Genomic DNA, 19477 nt, shown 5'->3' on the forward strand with positions numbered 1-19477 from the left:
GGTTTTGTTTCATTGCTGTATAATTACTATCCTTTTTTTCAATTGGGGCTGTAGGCTTTTTTTTTTTTTAATTTCACCATTAATTAAAAGGAAAAAAAAATTCATTCTGTGGTCTCTGTGGAACCATGAATCTCTGGAATTCAAAGCAGATTATCCACCAGAGAAAGAGATTCTGAACCTTAATAAGTAGTATCTTAAGGCTACAGTGCAGGTATACAGAGGGCTTCTCTCCATGTCTCTATGCTATGGCCTGCTATGGCCTGCTATATTAGAGCACAGCTAATATTAGTCATACGTTGCTAACTTCTAAATAGTTTTACCCTGCAGTCCTCTGATGATACATTGGATCCGTATTAATATTAACAGAATGATTTCTCCACACTACCTGCAGTTGTTATGCCATTCTTTATTGGTCATTAGATGAAATTAAATTCTTCTGAGAAAATAGATGTTACTTTCAGAACTTTTTGTAAGTGGAGAGGGGACACTGGTTCCAAACCCCTTTCAGAGCTAACCTAGCTTGTACTATTGGGGTTTTGCTCTGCAGGTGGAGCAAGAACAACTGGATAAAATCTGGCCTAAACTCCGAGTCTTGGCACGTTCTTCACCAACTGATAAACACACCCTTGTGAAAGGTACAGTCAACCAAAGAGATAGCATTTGCTTTCCAAGATGATGTCAGAAGAGAAGTGGAGGGAGAGCGTTTTGAGGGAACCAAGTGAAAGCTTAAGTGAAGAGTCGCATTGCATTTACAGAGCCAAATCTGCTGAATTGACATGTATTCATGTTGGACATGTATGCTCCAGCTCTAAAATGAAATACCTGGGGCAGTCTACACAATGAAAACTCCTTACCAGTGAACAGTAGAACTATATATAAGTTACATTGAATAGATTAAAAAACAGCAAACCAAAAATAAGGAGACAATAACTATTTGTTAAATACCAGTCTAAGCAAAATGAAATAATTCCATCCACGTTTGACAGCAGAATGTTGGCAAGGGCATGTGCTATATTAACTTCTTAGAAGCAGGGAATTCCACAGTCTGAGCATGACAACAAAAATAAGGCCCTTTGTACACCCCTTAGGTCATTTCTCATCAGTTTATATTAGTGGATAAAAGATCCCTATCTTGGAAGACTCTACAGTCCCTTAGACATCATAGCTCTAGGTTGGTCAGGGCTTTACATGATAACAACCATCTCAATTGTTTCTGGAATGTTGCCAGTAAACCTAGTGGGGCTCTGTGCTTATCCTCTACTGACCTTTAGCTCATTTTCAGGAATTATTGACAGTACTGTTGGGGAACGGAGGCAGGTGGTAGCTGTGACTGGAGATGGCACCAATGATGGCCCAGCCTTGAAGAAAGCAGATGTTGGATTTGCTATGGTATGAGCTAATATTCTAGGAGCTACATTCCAAACGAAACAGAAGCAGATAATTATTTGTTTGTGTGTACTTTTGCATGATGGAGCTGATAACACTGGCTGGCTAAGAAACTGGGGGACTATATACATGCTAAAGTTCTTTTTATTGTGTTCTATTTTCTGTTTTAGCCTTTTTCAGTTGCAGAAGTCAGAAATCTTGCAGCCCAAGGCAAAATTTCACCATCCTTGGGCTCAGTAGGACACAGCAGGCAAGCATTAGGGAAAATTGTTCACTACAGGGAACCTGCTTAATGCTTCTGAGGTTTGCTGGCCCATTCTAGCAGGCATGGATTTTCTAGTCACTGACTGCCACCATGTGTCTGTAACTGAGTTTTGCAATAAGCCTAATAGCCTCCTTAATCAGTGCTTTAGTTCTTCACCAACAGGTCCAAGCAGAGAGGCAGTGGCTAGTTTTTCCTCAAAGTTTTTGGCCTGAAAGGAAGAAAAGTTAAGCTGGTTATATAGACTAGGTATTTTATTTGTCAAAGAGCCTTGTGTTTGTTACACACAAACCATTTGGAACTTTCAGCCTTAGGAGAAAAATAATAATGAGATGTTCCATGTAATTCACACTGCAGTGTCATATCTGAAGTGAACTGACATTTGCCATTTTGTGGGTGCAAGTCTTAAAGTTGAACATAGACAAACTTGATGCTTACTTAGTGGCTAATTGCCTTTCCTCCTTCTGGTCTTCATTTTCTCAGGGCATTGCTGGCACAGATGTGGCTAAGGAGGCTTCAGACATCATCCTGACAGATGATAATTTTACAAGCATTGTTAAGGCAGTGATGTGGGGCCGCAATGTATATGATAGCATTTCCAAATTCCTGCAGTTCCAGCTGACGGTCAATGTAGTGGCTGTGATTGTGGCATTCACGGGTGCTTGCATCACACAGGTAACAATAGCTAAAAGAGTTAGGGACTTTTCTTAATGGATTAATGAAATAAAGCTGATCTGGATTCCATTTGAGATTTTCAAATATGGCAATCAAAATTTAGTTTTAATGCACATAAAGGTTAAAAGTTCAAAGATATGGAGAGGATTAGATTGAAAAGAACATTGCCTTCCAGAAGGAAACCAAAAGTCTATTCATTTAGCCTATCTAACAATGGCCAGTTAGATACCACAGACAGGTCACAAGTAGAGCTGATGGAGATAGTAATCCAGTTTATAGTGGGCTACTATGGTTAATGGTCATCAACAATTTATCTTCTTTACATTTGTATCAGAAGTCCTTTTTGCAGTCACACCTATGCAAAGTGCATAGGACTGCAGCAGTCCTTTTTCCAGTCACACCTATGCAAAGACTCCTACAGTTCTGGACATAGGGAATTGCTGCTCTTTATTCAGTTGAAATTAGGAATCTGAACAACTTCAGAAGAAGAACCTTCAAGCTGCACAAAAGAGATGCTTGTCTTTGACATACTGTAACACTTACTAACACTAAATATTTAATGATTCATGGTATTAACAATAGTAATACTGGACTGCAAATATTACTATCCCTGGATTATTATAATAACATTCTCAGAAGTATGAATTCAGCACCAGTAACTCCCAAGTTAAAGAATTAGGGTAAGGGGAAGAATAGCCATGGACTATGTTTGCAATATGTTGGTTTTTGAGGATTTTTTTTTTCTTTCTTTGCAGGATTCACCTCTGAAGGCTGTCCAGATGTTGTGGGTCAACTTGATCATGGACACCTTTGCCTCATTAGCTCTTGCCACAGAACCCCCTTCAGAGTCCTTGCTCCTGCGTAGGCCATATGGTCGCAACAAGCCACTAATTTCCCGAACCATGATGAAGAACATTCTGGGACATGCCGTGTACCAGCTCACCATTATTTTCACATTACTCTTTGCAGGTGAGACTAGAGGGCAATATGTAGAACAGCTAGGTAATCTGGGATCATCTTTCTGTTCTTGGATTTCTTTATTAAGATACTTGCATAAGGCTAAAAGATTTGGGCGGCAAAAATCCAGATGACCATTAGGTTGCAAAAAGAGAAAGAAAACTGCTATCATACAATGGTCTGCATTTTGCAACCCAAATCTGTGGCCCTAATTTATATCCTCTCTTTCTGCTCTTCTAAGACAGTGACAAGACAATTTAAAAGATCTCCATGACAGCTCTCATTTGATTAATTCAATTTACAGGAAGATTTTAAAACATGCTTCTTTTTCTTGTACTTTTGAGAAAATGAAAAAAATGGTCATTCAGCTGGTTTTCATATTAGGTTAAGTGTTCTCTGTGATATAGTCACCATATCCACACCAAGAATAGGTGGAGATACTTCAAGATTCAGGGGATGCACCTGATGGACTTCTGTCCTCTTTCATTAGACATATTTTAATCCCTCGGTAATGCTGAGTACACGTTTCATGTTCTTGAAGTTATCAATGAATACTGTAAAGATAAATGGTATGCCTCATTTATAACACCATACAATTTTTCTGCCTTTAGATTGTCATGAGTGCAAGCATAGGAAAAATGTTTTTTGATTGCCAGTACTACTTCCTTTGTTTACTGCCTCTTCCCTTATTGTACCTGATTCTTCACAGAGTTTATATTAATATTTAGTACCAGTTGTAGAAGCTTACAGTTCTTTAAAGTATTAGCCAAAATAGTAAATATCAGTTTAATTAGAATAAATTAAATTAAATTAAATTGTGGTATGCTTTTGATAGAAATAGTCAGGTTAGAAAATGGAAAGGAAATCCTCAAAATTAAATTTTTAAGGATCAAGTTTTATGTCGCACTTAGTGGCAATGAGAAGGCTGAAGGGGTTCCTCTTGAGAAATTTGACTCCACACAAACTGGATGTTCCTGATCCTGTTGTTTGTTTCCAGGAATTTTTTTTTACAGAACTTAGTACAGGTAGACCACAATAGGGATCAGAATTTAGGTCGCTAAGCGGTTTGGTCATTAAGTGAATCAGAGCTGATTTTATGACATTTTTTATGATGGTCGTTAAGAGAATCCAGCTTCCCCATGGACTTTTTTGCCAGAATTTGCTTAACCACATGATTCACTTAATGACCATGTGACTTGCTTAACAACTGTGGTATTCGCTTAACGACCATCATAAAAAATACAAATCTCAATCACCTGACCGTAGGGGTTATAAAGCATTTTTCCCAATGCCACCATAACTCTGGACCATTGTTAAATGAACAGTCGTTAAGCGAGAACTACCTGTGCAGCTTCGGTTCTGAACCACTAGTAGCTTCCAGTGAAAAATACAGTACTTCGTTCTAACAGGAAGAGTTATGTTTGCATTGTTAAAACTGAATTCTTCCATTCATCACTGAACAGGATACATAAGGAAGGAAGCGTCTGGATTACTCTGTTTGCTTTTTCTCTGATAGAGGCTTTGTGCTTTTCATCTGCTGCAGAACCAGCAGAAATTCAGTGGGCAGCATGGAAAAGCAGCAGTGAAGAACATCTGCAGTTGCATTCTGCCAACTGTTGAACTCTAAAAATCTCACTGTGACTCTAAGACAGAGTCTGTATATCCATCTCTTTGTTTCTATGGCTGAGAAATACAAATATAGATATATCAATTTCATTTAGTCTTAGCTTAAAGAGAAAGCTTGCATCCAGAAGGTGATGCTTTTTGCCAAATTAATGTAGCTCACCATTTCCATTTTAAAAGCTGTTTTGTTTTGGTAATGAAGGTTTTCAAATAATTACCTACAAATCTTAATTGAAGCCGAAAGAAAGGCAATCTCGTTAAGGGAACAGTCCATTTTTCCAGCAGTCTCTTAGGTAATTCTAATATTCCTTAAACAAGAGAGGGGTCGTTTGTGCACAGAAAGTGAATTAATATAAATTGTACTCTCTTTTTCACTGGTTTAGTTTGAATATATTAATTAGTGATGTTAAGACTTTTCAGAATGCAAAATTTGGCATTCAGACTAGGCTGGCAGAAAACAAAGAAAGGAAGCTGGCGGGAAGGCTAGGGGTAAGAACAAGGAATTGGGCAGAGCAAAAAAGCTGTACTTTCTAGTTATGCTAAATTGCTACATAGTTAGGATATATTACATTAAATTATTAACATTTGTCAGCAATCGTTGTAAGTTTTTTTATTTTGCTTTAATATGTGGAAAAATTAAACAAAAGTTTTGAAAATTGCTGGTAAATTTTCTCCGTCTCTCTTCTCCCCCCCCCCTTTTTGGGTGGAAGTCATGGGCAAGGAAGGGTATTAATACTCTGGATCATCTTATAGTTAATGGGTTTTTAAACCATTTGAGTTACTGCAAGATGAATCTGGATTGTCCAAAATTTTAAAAATGACAGTATATTAAATTTTAAATCTTTTTAAGTTCACCACATTTACAGCATCTAATACTCCTGAATTATTGTCAAAGTTGGTATGTGCTTTTGATGATTTTAATTACATTAAATTAAAGGTTTTTTAACAGTTAAAAGTAACATTTGAAGGTATGTACTAGTTATTTGCAAGAACTCTGGAATAAACAGTTGGAATACCCTTATTAATACATCTGTAGTAAGGTTTTTAAAGAATATAAAGTATTTTTAATTAATGTAAGATAGATTTATTTATTAAACTGTATGCCTTCTAATTTTTCATAACTTTAATAAGTTTACCCACTTAGTCCCAAACAACATAACATAAAAATCCAATATTTATACTAGTAAAATAAAATCCATATCAATACCAATCTAGTTTGTTCTTACTTTGCATTATTCTAACGTATTTTATTGTATTTAATTATTGTTGTACTATATTACCGCACTATTATATTATCTATTGCTGAATACTGCTCAATCTGTCGTGACTGAAGCCGCACGTAATTTCAATGAATGAATGAATGAATGATGCTTACATGGTATGATAATTAATCAGTGGCAAAGACTGAGTCTTTGAAGAATCCACTTTTCTCTAATTTCCAGAACAGCATCTCCAGAGGGCCAATTTAGCTTCCAGGGGAGGCTGTTCCAGATGATTGGTACCATGATGAAAAACAGCACTTTCTGGCCTCAGCCCCTCTCAGCTCACAAGTTTGGGGCACCACTAGTAGCTTCTTCTAAGATAACTCCCTCAGGTCAACTCTAATTGGAGTAGGCAACTTTGGTACCAAGCCACATAAAGCTTTATACATCAACATTAGTGCTTTCAGTTGCACTAGGAAACCTGTTAATAAATAGGTGCAATCTGATCATGGAAACAAACATACTCAGCAGGCAGGCCACTGCAATTTCTGGGAGCTTTTCAAAGGCAGCCACATGCACATTGCAGAAGGCCAGCTGAGGGATAACAAGGGCAAGAGTCACTGTAGCCAGCCAGGTCCTTCTATTCCAGGCAGTATGTATAGCTGAGCAAAGACTTCCTACTCATAACCTCTCTTTGGCCATCCAGCAGTAGCCATGCATACAGGAGATCTTTTGAGGCATGGACCTGCTTCCTTAGCAGCAGTGCCACCCTTTGGAGAGACAATACTGAGCCAATGGAGAACAGTTATGTGCAAACAGCAAGTCCGTATTGCTTAGTTCAGCCTGTTTCATCCCATCCAGCCCCCAGGTCCAAGATTTTGATGGCATCTCCAGCTGAGCCTTGGGTGGCAAAAGAAAGCTGAATATCATCAGCATATTAATGGTTTCACATCCCAAACTGCCAAATGACCTCTCCTGTGTGTTTCAGATGGATATTAAATGGTAGAGGGAGATGACTGATTCCTGCAATACCACACAAGGGAATAGCCACCTGTCAGCCCTATACCTCCAGACCAACCTCTCCTCTCTGTCCCTAACTGAGGTAGGAGTGGGAACACTGCAAAGCAGTGCCTCCAATCCCCAGCATCTCCAAGCAGTGCAGGAGTATGCAGTGATATCCAGAGCTGCCTAAAAATCTAATAGGATTGAGCTGGAGTGGACAGTACCCATTTCAGAAGGTCTTCTTCTAGAATAATTAATGCAGTCTCTGTCCCATCCCAACTGTAAAGGTTCCAGATAATTTGCTGCTTCTAGTATACTCAACAGCTGAAACCCTGCTAGACACTCAACAGCCTTTCCCCCAAAGGGTTGGAACCTAGTGAATAGTTGTCAAACACTACTGGATCCAAAGAGGGCCTCTTTAAAAGGGAGTGCCCCATACCCCCTTCATGGCTGGTGGCATCCTCCCCTCCCAAACAGAGGAGTCCAGGTGGTCATGTACACCTCTCCCTTGATGGCTGGGGAGACCCAGGTTCAAGTCCATTTGAAGCCATGGAAATGTTGAATGACTTTGCGCAGTCACTCTCTCCCTACCAAGTGTGCCTGCTGTTGTGGGAATAGAAATAGAGGATGATCTACATGAAAGCTACTGCGAGCTCCTGGTGAAAAGATGGAATATAAATGTAACAAAAATAATAGGAGTGCTTGATGAAATAAATTATACCTTTCAGAGTCATGGAATGCAAGACACTTGCAGCAAGTTCTGTTCCAGTGTGTATATGTGCCATATTGTACTGTGTAATGGTACCGTGAATGATACCTGTAGATGGAAACAATACGTTCATTTACTCTTAAAACTCTTTTCCTACAGGTGAGAAATTTTTTGATATTGACAGTGGCCGGAATGCTCCCCTCCACTCCCCACCCACTGAGCATTACACAATTGTCTTCAACACTTTCGTCATGATGCAACTTTTCAATGAAATCAATGCTCGCAAAATTCATGGGGAGAGGAACGTGTTTGAGGCCATCTTCCAGAATCCAATCTTCTGTACAGTGGTGCTAGGAACCTTTGTTGCCCAGGTAAATGAAACTGGCTCAGGTGAGAGTGCAGGAAGAGAGAGATTGTGAAAGGGAAAAATTGTCCATTATTCTCCCACCAAACATACTTGGAATTGTAGTGTTCTGTAAATATAATGGCCCTTTGCAAGGCTGGTAATTAGGAAAAACCACATTTTGGTGGATTTCTGAAAAATAAGCAGGACGGGGGCCTATTTAACATGTTCTAAACAAGTGGCAGCAGGACTGAGAAGGTTCATCCCTTTGGTCCCTGGAGAGGCCATTCCCTAGAAGGAGGGTCACAGAGAGAACCTCCTCTTCCACATCTTACTGGATGGACCAAAACACTATGCTACTCCACTTATATGTAAGAAGGACATGCAGCTATCTGGTTTGTGTTTGAAGGGTTCCTCTTGAAATACTGGGCCAAATTACTGTGCTGATGTGAGAAAAAAAATTAAATGGATTTGTAAAAAGAAAAGAACATTCTTTTTTCAAATCCCAAGATCGAGAGAATTGAAAAATTTGTTATTATCGGGAAACCCAGTGTTGATTCCCCCCCCCACCCCCGCCTTTCATGGCTATGGTAAGAGATAACCACAGTAGCTTTGGATCAGAGATAGAATTCATTTGGTTTATCAGACCTGGGCTAATTCACTCTCTCCTGGAAGTCATTACAATAAATTCCTTGAGTGGATCTACCATTTCCACTTTCAGTGTTTACTCTGTATGTGAATGACACTAACTTTCCTGCTGATCACACATTAATTATCATTGTGTTAATTCATTTGCTTCTTAGGATGCAACCTTTGATATAACAATGCATCTAAAATGTTATTTCTAGGAAATAGGATTCCTATAATCTTGCCCACAAGATGAACTTCCAATTTATAATTTTGGTTTGTCTGAATTTTTCAACGTTAGTTTTTGCTTCTTTATGTATTTGGTATTACTGTACCTGTTAGATGTATTGCATTTTTTTCTTGCAAGAACAAAGGACTTTATTTCTGAGTTCTGTGAGTTGAAAAATCCTCCACCCCACTTGGTGGTGGCATTATTAGAATAGTCTGTCAACAAAAAGAGAATCCAAAAAATTATCCCATGTCTGAAAATGGAAATTTATGTTTCTATTTTTCCTTTCCTCTCCTAAACTTCTTTTGAAGTTCCAGATTGTATCCATGTTTTCAGCCCCTCAGGTTAATAATAAAAAAACTGAAGACTTACTTAGTTTTTAAAGTCAGTGGGCTCTTCGTGCAGATGTTTTGTTTCATTTAAATTCCTTTTCTGCAAATAGGTGCTACCATTCATCTGCCAGAATAGTCAGGTTGGATTTTATTATATGCATTTCAGCAATAACACACTAGTTAAAATTCCATTTGCAGTTTTAGGCTTCTTGGGGGAGGTATGGCGAACTGACGGCTCCGCAAAAATGGAGCCAAACAACCGCAGCAAAGACCAAGGAACCTCTCCAATAAGGAAAGGATTGGAGATTGCCCACATGTGCTCCTGATGGCTGTTCCTCATGAGGAGACCTCAGGACAGCAGTTTTCCACAGATTTGGGTGCCAGGAGATGAAGGGATTAGCTATCTTGCGTGCAACCATGGCGGAGCTTTTTAAAGACAGTAAATTTACAAACCTCACTTTCTAATCACTCTCAGAAATTGCCTATTAACCATCTTAAAGCTATTAGAGACCTTTGGAATGACAAGTTTGAAAAGTCATTGGGTGAATTTTATCTTCAACTCCAAACAAAAGAAAAATTATAAGCTTAAGAACTTAAAGAATTTGAAATAAACGGCAAAAAGCTAAATAAGATTTGGATCTAAGAAAGTTATAAATGGATTAAGGGTCCAGATAAATTTGGAATATTGACTTTTACTATAAGATTTCGGAATTAACTATAAAAAATAAATAGTTTCTCATGGGAAACAGACTTATTTTGGCTATCCTGGCTATAAGAAGTCATAACAAAGATAAGTTAATTTATGATTTTAGAAACTGAACACTAGAGGGGACTAAGATTCTAAGTAGAAGGGGCAAAAAATCCAAGCTGGTTCTTGATGTCAGTTAATACTGGGACTTACAAAATGACACAATACATTAACCAGGCTAGAAACCAGGAGACTGTGAGTTCTAGTCCTGCCTTAGGCATGAAAACTGGCCGGGTGACTTTGGGCCTGTCACTCTCTCAGCTCAACTCACCTCACAGGGTGGTTGTTGTGAGGAAAATAGGAGGAGGAAGGAGTATTAGGTATGCTTGCCACCTTGAGTTATTTATAAAAATAATAAAGGCGGGGGGAGGGGGGATCCGAAACAGTAAAGGAGATCTTTGAAGACTGAAGCCAGAAATTAGTAACTACACTATCAACACTGTCAGTAATGATGCCTGCTTCTATGAATAGACATTGTCTAAAAGATGTTAATGAAGGAATGACAGATGTGGTACAAATTTTATCTGACAAGACAAAAAAGTACTAAAAGTGGAACTACAAATGACAGGCCAAGAGAATGATTTGGAAAAGGATGCTTTAATGGGCATACAAAAGAAACTTGTTGAAGATTTAAAAACTAAGGAAATACAAATGATAAATCAGGAGAATGACCTGGAAAATGTTTTCTTATTGGATTTACAAAAGAGGCTTGTTTAAACCCTTGAAGAAGCCTGTGTAATGGGATAAAGAATAATTGAAGAGAAATTAAATCCTACAATATTTGATTGAATTAAAGATTAAGACTGTTAGAAATAAAAGGAAGGAATATAAAGTTGGTTTATTTGATCAAAGTTAAAATAAGACCTTTTTTTTTTTTTTTGCCAAGTTCTAGCAACCCTTTATGGATTTTTTGCTGACACCAGGATTGAAAAGTTGATGTTTTGTGGATTTACTTATAGATAAGGGATGAGATATGGAATGAAGAGATATCTGGTTAACCTTATAGGGGGCGGTGAATTATTAAATTTGTTTATTCATGTTGTGATGAAGGTTGGAAGTTGTTTATATATTTATTTTCTTTTAATTCTTTCTTCCTTTTTCTTTTTTCCTGCACTTTTTAATTTTTTTAATTCTCTTTAGTTTGAATTAGTTTTTAAATAATTTTAAAACTTTAAAATGTTTAATTTTCAATCAAAATTATATATTTTTTTAAAAAGTATTCCCTTTGCAGTTTTACAGTGTCAGGAGTCAGTTTCTTATAGGATGAAAGATTACCAAAACTCTATAGATTCATAGGATTAGGCCATTAGGTATAAGATTTACTTATGCCCTCATGCTCTATGTAACTATAATTCTAACTAAAATACGATTTGCAAGTTATTGCTTTGGATGGTGGTTTGCCTGATTTTGCTAGAAGTGCTGGGATATCGGGAGTTACAGTCCAACAGATCTGAAGGACAATGGATTGTGAAAGGCTACACTCTAGTACTATTCTTAAATTGCATTAAGAATATACTGCTTCAGAGTATAATGATTGGTTCAACTTTACATTTTTACTAATATTTTTCCAACTGCTCTCTTTTTCTCCCAATGTTTCAGATTATTATTGTGGAATTTGGTGGTAAACCATTTAGCTGTTCTGGACTTACCTTGAGTCAGTGGTTCTGGTGTATTTTCATTGGTGTAGGAGAGCTGCTTTGGGGACAGGTAAGAAAGTGAATATTCTGCATTTATTTAAACAACTAGTTTTGTTCCCACATGTTGTCCTGTTCTGTGTTAATTGTTGCCAATCTCACTTCTTTGCTAAAATCCAAGGAGGCTCTTTCCCTCTCCGTGCATCTGTCTGTTTGCTCCTTTAACTACATAAGTAACAATATTATCAATTATGTTGCCAACACAACCAGATCCAATGTGAGGTTGTAACAGAGTACTGTTCTCATTTTACTCATGACCTCCTGTGCATATTTTATGTTAAAATACACATTTTAATGCCTTACGGCATATTTTTTAAAGTTGAGAACTGTGTTACAGAATTAGAAGATATGTAAAAATTGAAGGATAATTGTCTTCCAATCTGTCTGTTACCTACAAGATACAAATCAGATCGGTTTGTATAAATACGCAAATTGATTCAGATCCTCAAACACTCTAATTGAATCACTATGGGGAGTTTTTCAACTGAGAATAAATTCACCTCTGATGTGTAACTCTGTGGAATCATATGCTATTGGATTCTCAATATGAAAGCACAGTTTGCTTTTATTTCCCCCCTTACACTTTCATCATCTCTTTCTCTTGAGAATAACGTTTTTTCTTTCACGCCTTTACATTTCATCTGAAGATGAAATCCTTTACAGAAACAAATACACATGGAACAACTTTATAGCGAGTTTCAAAGATGTTCCAAGTGTGTTTGTTATTCTGTGAGACACTATGAGACCTTGAAGCAGTCCAAAAGGCAGACTAGAAACGTTTCAGAAGTAAATAAAAACTGTAATTATGCCAATCAAACTGAGGATGGCATATTGCAAATGCACAAAAGAACTGCTGGGAATCATCATATGACTAGACGTTCAGTCAGATTGAGACATAAAGTCAAACCAGCAGAACAATTTGGAAGAATTAATCCTGCGCATCCCCTGTTTCTGTAGTTGATCAGCTCTGTTCCAACAAGTCAACTGAAGTTCCTGAAAGAGGCTGGACATGGGATTACCAAAGAAGATATTCCAGAGGAGGAGTTGCCTGAGGGTCTAGATGAAATTGACCATGCTGAAATGGAGCTTCGGCGGGGACAGATCCTGTGGTTCCGTGGTCTCAACAGAATACAGACTCAGGTATGGCACCAATTTCTTCTCCCTTGCACAGTGGCAGCTCATAGTAGTGCTATCACTTTGTTTAAGCAAGGCCAATCTAAGGCTACCCATAGGAAGAACAGGACATGCCTATTGCTGAAGCTGTTGGGCTCAGTTAGCCACGTGGTTTAAACTAGCAGCATTTATGTAGTTGGAGCTAGGAGATGCATTCAGCTGAGGGGTACTTCTAAGACTCGGTCCTTGCTTTGGGGGGAAAATCTCCTAACCCCGCCTCACAACAAATCCATTCCAAGAGATAAGCAAATGTGAGGAGAGGGGTGCATAGCCATGCTAGTCTTTAGTAGACGCTGATGCAAGGCTAACAGTAAATACAATATGCTGCTTAGATTTTTGCTCAGCCACTATGGGAAGGTATTGTTCCTGTTGTTGCCTGCCAAAGGATGTTCTAGGACTACATAGTTCCACTACCTAGAAGAGATTGCTCGGTATGGTAAACAACAAGATGCGGGGAAGAGAGGGCAGCTTGAGGATTGAGAAGCACTGAGCTTTGGGAGCTAGAAGTCCCAAAAGCTAAGTAAAGACTAGTATTCTCTTCTCCTTGCCTTTTAATTGTATTATTATTGTTGTTGGTTGCACAGTCAGCCAGCTGTTTAGACTGGATTTGGCATTTTTGTCCACCTATCGAGTCCTTCCCAAGGACCTGGGATAGGCAGATGTTGTTTGGAATAGTATTATTATTATTATTATTATTATTATTATTATTATTATTATTATTATTTGTTATAGCCACCCCACTCCAAGACTCTGAAGAAAAAATGCCATTCATTACTCTAGGAGTTTGTCTCCAGAACAGTAATCTAGGTCCTAAAAGAAGGAACATTATCTTGAATGAATGCCTACATGTGACCTGGATGCGAGCTGTATTTACACATGGGGATTTTAATGTATGCCACTTTGAGAGTGGGTCTTTGTACAATGCATGATTAAAACAACAAAACGTGATTATGAGCACAAGTCACAGGCAAAAGATGCAGATAAGGGCAATGAATCCACTGAAGGTATCGCAGGCTGCATGTTTTAACTTTACTGAACTCTAGTACTCTTTTATTGGCAAGGCAGGGTCACATTTGCATGTTGCACTCTGCCTGGAAAATGCCACTGAGGTAGATTGTGAGACTTGAAGCGCACCAAATGCTTTCAAGATCAGAACTGCAGAATGCTTGGACACGTAGCTCTGTTTAGTACTTTAAGCTGACTTGCTCAAAACCTTTGGAAGGAGAACCATTCAGAATCATATACCCTCCTCTTTCTATTCCAGACACCTGTGGATGGTAGGTTCAAATAGCCATAAAATGGAGTTTGCAAAATTGAGTTGGTTTCTGATGATGGTGGTCTATAAAAATAAGAAAGAAAGAAGCCCTATCAAGCCAATAAGAAGGAATAAGGGGTGACCGTGTCCAGTTGTGAAAGAATCAGTCCATTGATGGAGCTTTCCATGCCCACTAACTTAAAAGCACTGCCAGCTATGGCAAACACTATGCAAAGCCTGACCCCTTGGGGGGGGAGGGTATTGTGGTTGTGGTGGTTATTATGATTAATAATGTGACATGCAAACCAGCCTTGAATCTTAAAACAACAAACTTACAGAATTGCAATTTTCCCAGAATAGCTTATATTTATCTCTCTCTCATCCTCCCCAAGAAACATAGCTGGGATTCTTTTTTACTGCTTACATAATTGAACTACAGAATGCACCTGGTTTTCCGTTCTTACTTTCCAACTGAGACAAAAATGGCTTGCTAGTAACCTAGAACACCAGGGTTTATATCAAGACAGCAGCCTTTCTATACCTGCTTTTGCAAAATCTGGAATAACAAGGTGGACAAAAATCTTCTGCTATGAAACCCTGCATGCTAATATATCTTTGCTGCTTTGGGATGACTGGATCAGCTGCAATTAATTCCTGCTTGGTTTCTATATTACTCACTTCCTAACATTGGCTAAAGAGAAAATGTCCCACTGTGATCCAGAGTCTGTTCCTTAGAGATAAACTTAGCACACGCCAGTCTTATATTGCCTGTTTTTGGCTGCCATTGGTATGTCTTAGGGACATTTATATTAGAACAAACATTTGGAAATGTGTTATCCCACTGATGTTTCCAGATGTGCATGCTGCACTTTTGTATCATACAGCATTTTGCTTACATGCACATTTTCTCTACATCCCATTGCCCTTGCAGAGTGCTTCTATTTCAAGGTCTTTTGACCTGCTGCTTCACTCTGCATAATAACAGGGTTTGTCTACACTCTGTAGGCACATGTATGCAGTTACATCCTCCTGAAAGTCTAAATATATTCCTAGGATTTCTTACAGAAATAAGACGAGCAACAGCAGAAATGTTTTCCCCCCAAAAGTTTCATATTTGCACATGCAAATGGCTAGACTCTAGTGTACAGCAGGTTGAATTGGGGAGCTGAAGAAAAAAGGCTGGAATCTCTTTGCTTAACAGCTTTCCCTTTGGATTAACTGCTGAAACGGTTTGTGGGGATGTACTGGGTTTTTCCATTTTCCCCTTCCACTTTTGTTCCTTATGGTATGTGTCTGTATCCTTTGTCTGTCCAGCTTCCCCTTCCACTGTCCTAGTTCCTTTTCCTCTTTTGATTGTGGGACAAAGCTATCTCACTCTCTGGTTCTTTGCAGATGGACGTAGTTTACACATTCCAGACCGGCGCCTCCTCTTTACAGGGAGCCCTCAGGAGACAGCCTTCCATCGTGAGCCAGCACCACGATGTAAAAAATGTTTCTAGCCCAACCCATGTAGCTCTTTCCTCCGTCAATTCCACTCCCACCACTTCTGCTGCTGCTGCTGCTGCTGCATCTCCTCCTGCGGGCAGTGAGTGATAGTCTATTCAATGCATGACTTCCTAATAACCACCAAAGGCACTCGCACAAAGCTAACCGGACCTGTTCTTTTTCCCTTTTCTTTTAACCTATAATTTGATTCATGGTTTCTTATCTTGAGAATTGGGAGGAAGTACGGGGGGAAAAAACCAATTTTCTCTCTGTTTCTCTGCGTGTATAACTTTTTAAAAAATCTTGCATCTTTAAGGTTGTTTTAAAATTCCTTCTGTTTCCTTCTCTGTCTTTTGTCCTTCCCTGTTGCAACTCTTTCTCCTTCCTGCAGGACTGAATTAGAATCCCCATATTCCCAATAGGGATAAAAAAAAGTGTGATGTCTGTCTTAGGGAAAAAGATGGAAGGGATAGTAAAGTGAATCATCACCACAGATTTGAAAATAGGGAAATGAAAGCGTGCGATAGCAGCCTTCACTTTTCTGCTCTAATTGTATTGATATTATTCCATAATGAGAAGTTAAGTTCTCCACTGAACAAGCAGTCTTGTGCATCTTTTACTAACTTGACGCTTACCCTTTCTGAACTCTCTGGAAATTATTTCTGAATAAACTTGCAACATAACATTTTCTGAAAGCTTTATTGTGGACTCTTAAAAGTCCTTGGACACTCCTGACATCTTAAACTCCCCTTCCATGCAAGCATCTCGACCATAATTTGGTAGGAGAAAAAAACAGTATATGCCACAAAGCAAATAAACCCAAGAGGTGTACTTTTGGAGTGAAAAGGCCCTATTTATGCAAACAAGTCTACTATTTAGAATTTTTTTAAAAAACTAATTCAGCTAAAACACTCAATTTGTAAAACGACCTATCAAATGCCAGTTTAAATCTTTTCAGGTTTTTAGTTTGGAGAGTGTATTGATTATTTATAAAAGTTTCTGTATTCCAGTCCCAAGACCACCATTTACATTAGGTTTCTAGTTTTAAGTCTTCTCTTGAACACAGCCATATGGTGAATTCCTAAATGTTGTGTTGTCCTTCTACATAATTAAGCAGTTCAATTGTTCAGAAATTAAATTTTCTACGTATTCAAGCAGTAATTATTGTTGCGTGAAGAGATGGGAGGCCTATAGCATGTCTTGCAAAATAATACTTGTAAAAGAAACCTTACTAATTTTTCCCATTTAATTAAGTGCTGCATTGTACGTCCTCATGGATTTGGCAACCAGTTGTGTTTTGCTATTCAACAAATAATATCTTTCTCTTCAGAAAAGTTGGCTTAAAAACAAGTTTTGCGTCTACCGTCATACATTTTTCCACTGTTTTTTTTTAATTACAAAAGGCTGTTCATCATGTATTATTATGCAACATGCATTTATTTGTTTATATCACCTTTCTTCAGTATTCAAGGAGTAAAAATTTTTAATGATTTATATCATGCATTTAGCCAATATTGACATTTTTCATTTTTATACAAACATCAGAATTTCTGAAGGAGCACACCCCTTGGCATTTGTTTCTCTGACTGTGATCCAAGGAAGGGGAATAATTTATTGAAAATTATATATTCTTTTTTATTATTATTATTTTGTGCACCACATTTAAGGAACCAAACACATTTTTTCATGGCTTATAGAAGTAGAAACCTTATTTAAATGGGAACATAATTTCCAACTATATAATAACTATATTAAAAACTATGCTTTTCTCTTTATGCACTGCCTATGCAGTTTTCTCTTGATCTTTTTTGCTACCCTTATAAAGCTCCCTCTCCATGTCTCTCCTTCATCTGTCTGCCCCTCCTTCCCCCTCTCTCTCTTTCTCATTACCTCTTGGAAAGTTCTACAGACCTTAAAACAATTGCAGTGGGCTTGAAGGGTGATTTAGAAAAACAGTAAATTTGCCTTGCTCATGCCACAGTTTATAATTAAGGGTTGTTTTCTGATAAGATTCTGAAGGAACTAAGATCCTCAGATTTTCAGGGAAGAACTAAATAGCCTATGTCCTATTCCACCCAAAAGAAAATGGAAAACGCATCTGTTTTCATTCCTATCTACTAATGAAACAGACATGAGCAGATAGCTGTGGAAATGAATTTGTACTTTCCCCCGCCCCTTGATGATGGACCAGACATGTTGAGAAGTATAAGCCTTCTTTTCCAGAAACTTTATTATTTGGAACACTCTTTGAGGATATGAATACTTGAAGACATGCTCTATTTCTGGTTCACCTGTAGTATGCTTGCTTTTGACACAGATGATGTAGATTTCTAGAAACTGTGATATGTACTGGTCCAGTATCCTAGAATAGTACCAATGACATAAAGCAGAGTAGGCAGCCCACTCTTGCCCCATACCTTCAAACTTTATCACTTAGGTAAAAGAAGAGGGGAAAGAATACTTTGTGTGACTGAGGAGGTAAAGGGAGGCCTTTGCAGGACTCAGGTGTCCTGTTGCAGTAGGGAAAACAGAGGCTGTATGGCCCTCCTCTTCCCTTTCTCCGCCTGCTGTCAATTGCTGCAGGTGGGGCAGGCTCAGTGCCTGAGCATTCTTGTTATTAGGTGGCCCCTTCTGAGCAGTTTCCACTGGGACCAAAAAAGTTCTTCTGATGCCCCTGCATAGTATTTTTCAAATTCTTTATCTTCGTGGGACCCTTTTCATATAGTCTGCCAAAAAATAACCAGTAACCAATGCATTTGCCATGGAATCCCAGAAGAGGTTGCAAGGAGTATATAAGTTGTTTAGCAAATCTTGTTTAGTATCTTAGAAAGTCTGGATTTTATTGAAAGTGAGTTTTGCAGGGGCTTTCATCATTATTCCTTTTGTTCCCTTTGCAGCCTCTCATGCTTTTCAAAAGGATCTCCCAACTCTTCAGGGTAGATTTTGGGAAGGATGGGGAGGAGAGTCAAGAGGAGGGCAATTACTGAAACTACTTCCCTTTACTCTACTTGCAGAAGCTTCTCCTAATTAAAACAAAACAAAAACAACCTTTCTGCTGGCAGTTGGATTGACTGATGAAGAATAAAAACTCTTATCCTAAAAGCAAAACTGTTCTTTGAATTACCAAGGGGTGTAAGCAGCTTAGTTTTTCCACTTCTGTAGAACCATTCACCTAGTTGGAATCACGATAGAGAAAGCATGCCCCAAGAAAGAAAGAAAAAAAGAATCCTGTTAATAGTTAGATGGCTATGGATTCTGACCTCAATGTAAGTTATTGTAGGGTTGTGGTAGTGGGGAGTATTCAGATCCAAATCAGGTAACCTCTTGGTATTTGTTGGCATCTTCCTAAAAGAGCCATGCTTTTTCCTGGTCTCTGGACAGTATTCTGTCTTTGACAGAAAAATACACTAAGGAAGGCAATGCCTGGGCCTTCTCCAGAGATATTCAATCAAAACAGTGTTTTTGTGGGCATCAGCTGCAACTCTGACATTTCCCAAATGACTTTTATTCCCTGGAAACAATCCTATAAGATAGGTTGGGCAGAGAGAGTGTTCCCAAAATCATCCAGTGGTGCTCAAGTCCAACACTTTAACTATCATACTTCATGAGCTTTCAGGACCCCAGTGTGTACATAGGGAGAAGAATGTTTACGTGATTCCCCCCCCCCCGCCCACCTCCCCTGTGCTCCCAGTTCAGACTGGAGAGGGCTGAACTTTCAAATTATATTGGAAGAAAATATCTCCACTGAAGAGAATGGAAGCTTTTTCCCCCAATG

At 38.5% G+C, this 19477-nt stretch overlaps 1 protein-coding gene across 4 annotated transcripts in view; it reads left to right on the forward strand.

Moving 5' to 3' along the window:
- Window positions 1-19477, forward strand: part of ATP2B4 (ATPase plasma membrane Ca2+ transporting 4) — a 166233-nt gene that overhangs the window by 136898 nt on the left and 9858 nt on the right. The window contains exons 14-21 of one of the 4 annotated variants that reach the window (XM_088154284.1): window positions 548-635; window positions 1283-1389; window positions 2132-2323; window positions 3079-3292; window positions 7976-8187; window positions 11695-11802; window positions 12747-12929; window positions 15610-15699. In XM_088154284.1, the coding sequence (XP_088010410.1) occupies window positions 548-635; window positions 1283-1389; window positions 2132-2323; window positions 3079-3292; window positions 7976-8187; window positions 11695-11802; window positions 12747-12929; window positions 15610-15699 (1194 nt within the window). Of the gene's footprint in view, window positions 1-547; window positions 636-1282; window positions 1390-2131; window positions 2324-3078; window positions 3293-7975; window positions 8188-11694; window positions 11803-12746; window positions 12930-15609; window positions 15811-19477 lie in introns of those variants that run through there. The other 3 variants (XM_088154281.1, XM_088154282.1, XM_088154280.1) reach the window with 3 other exon arrangements.

Source organism: Python bivittatus, unplaced genomic scaffold, assembly GCF_059951505.1.
Source record: "Python bivittatus isolate LINGU-HERP-01145 unplaced genomic scaffold, Pbiv_v1 ctg000700_np1212, whole genome shotgun sequence".
NCBI classification, from domain to species: Eukaryota; Metazoa; Chordata; class Lepidosauria; order Squamata; family Pythonidae; genus Python; species Python bivittatus.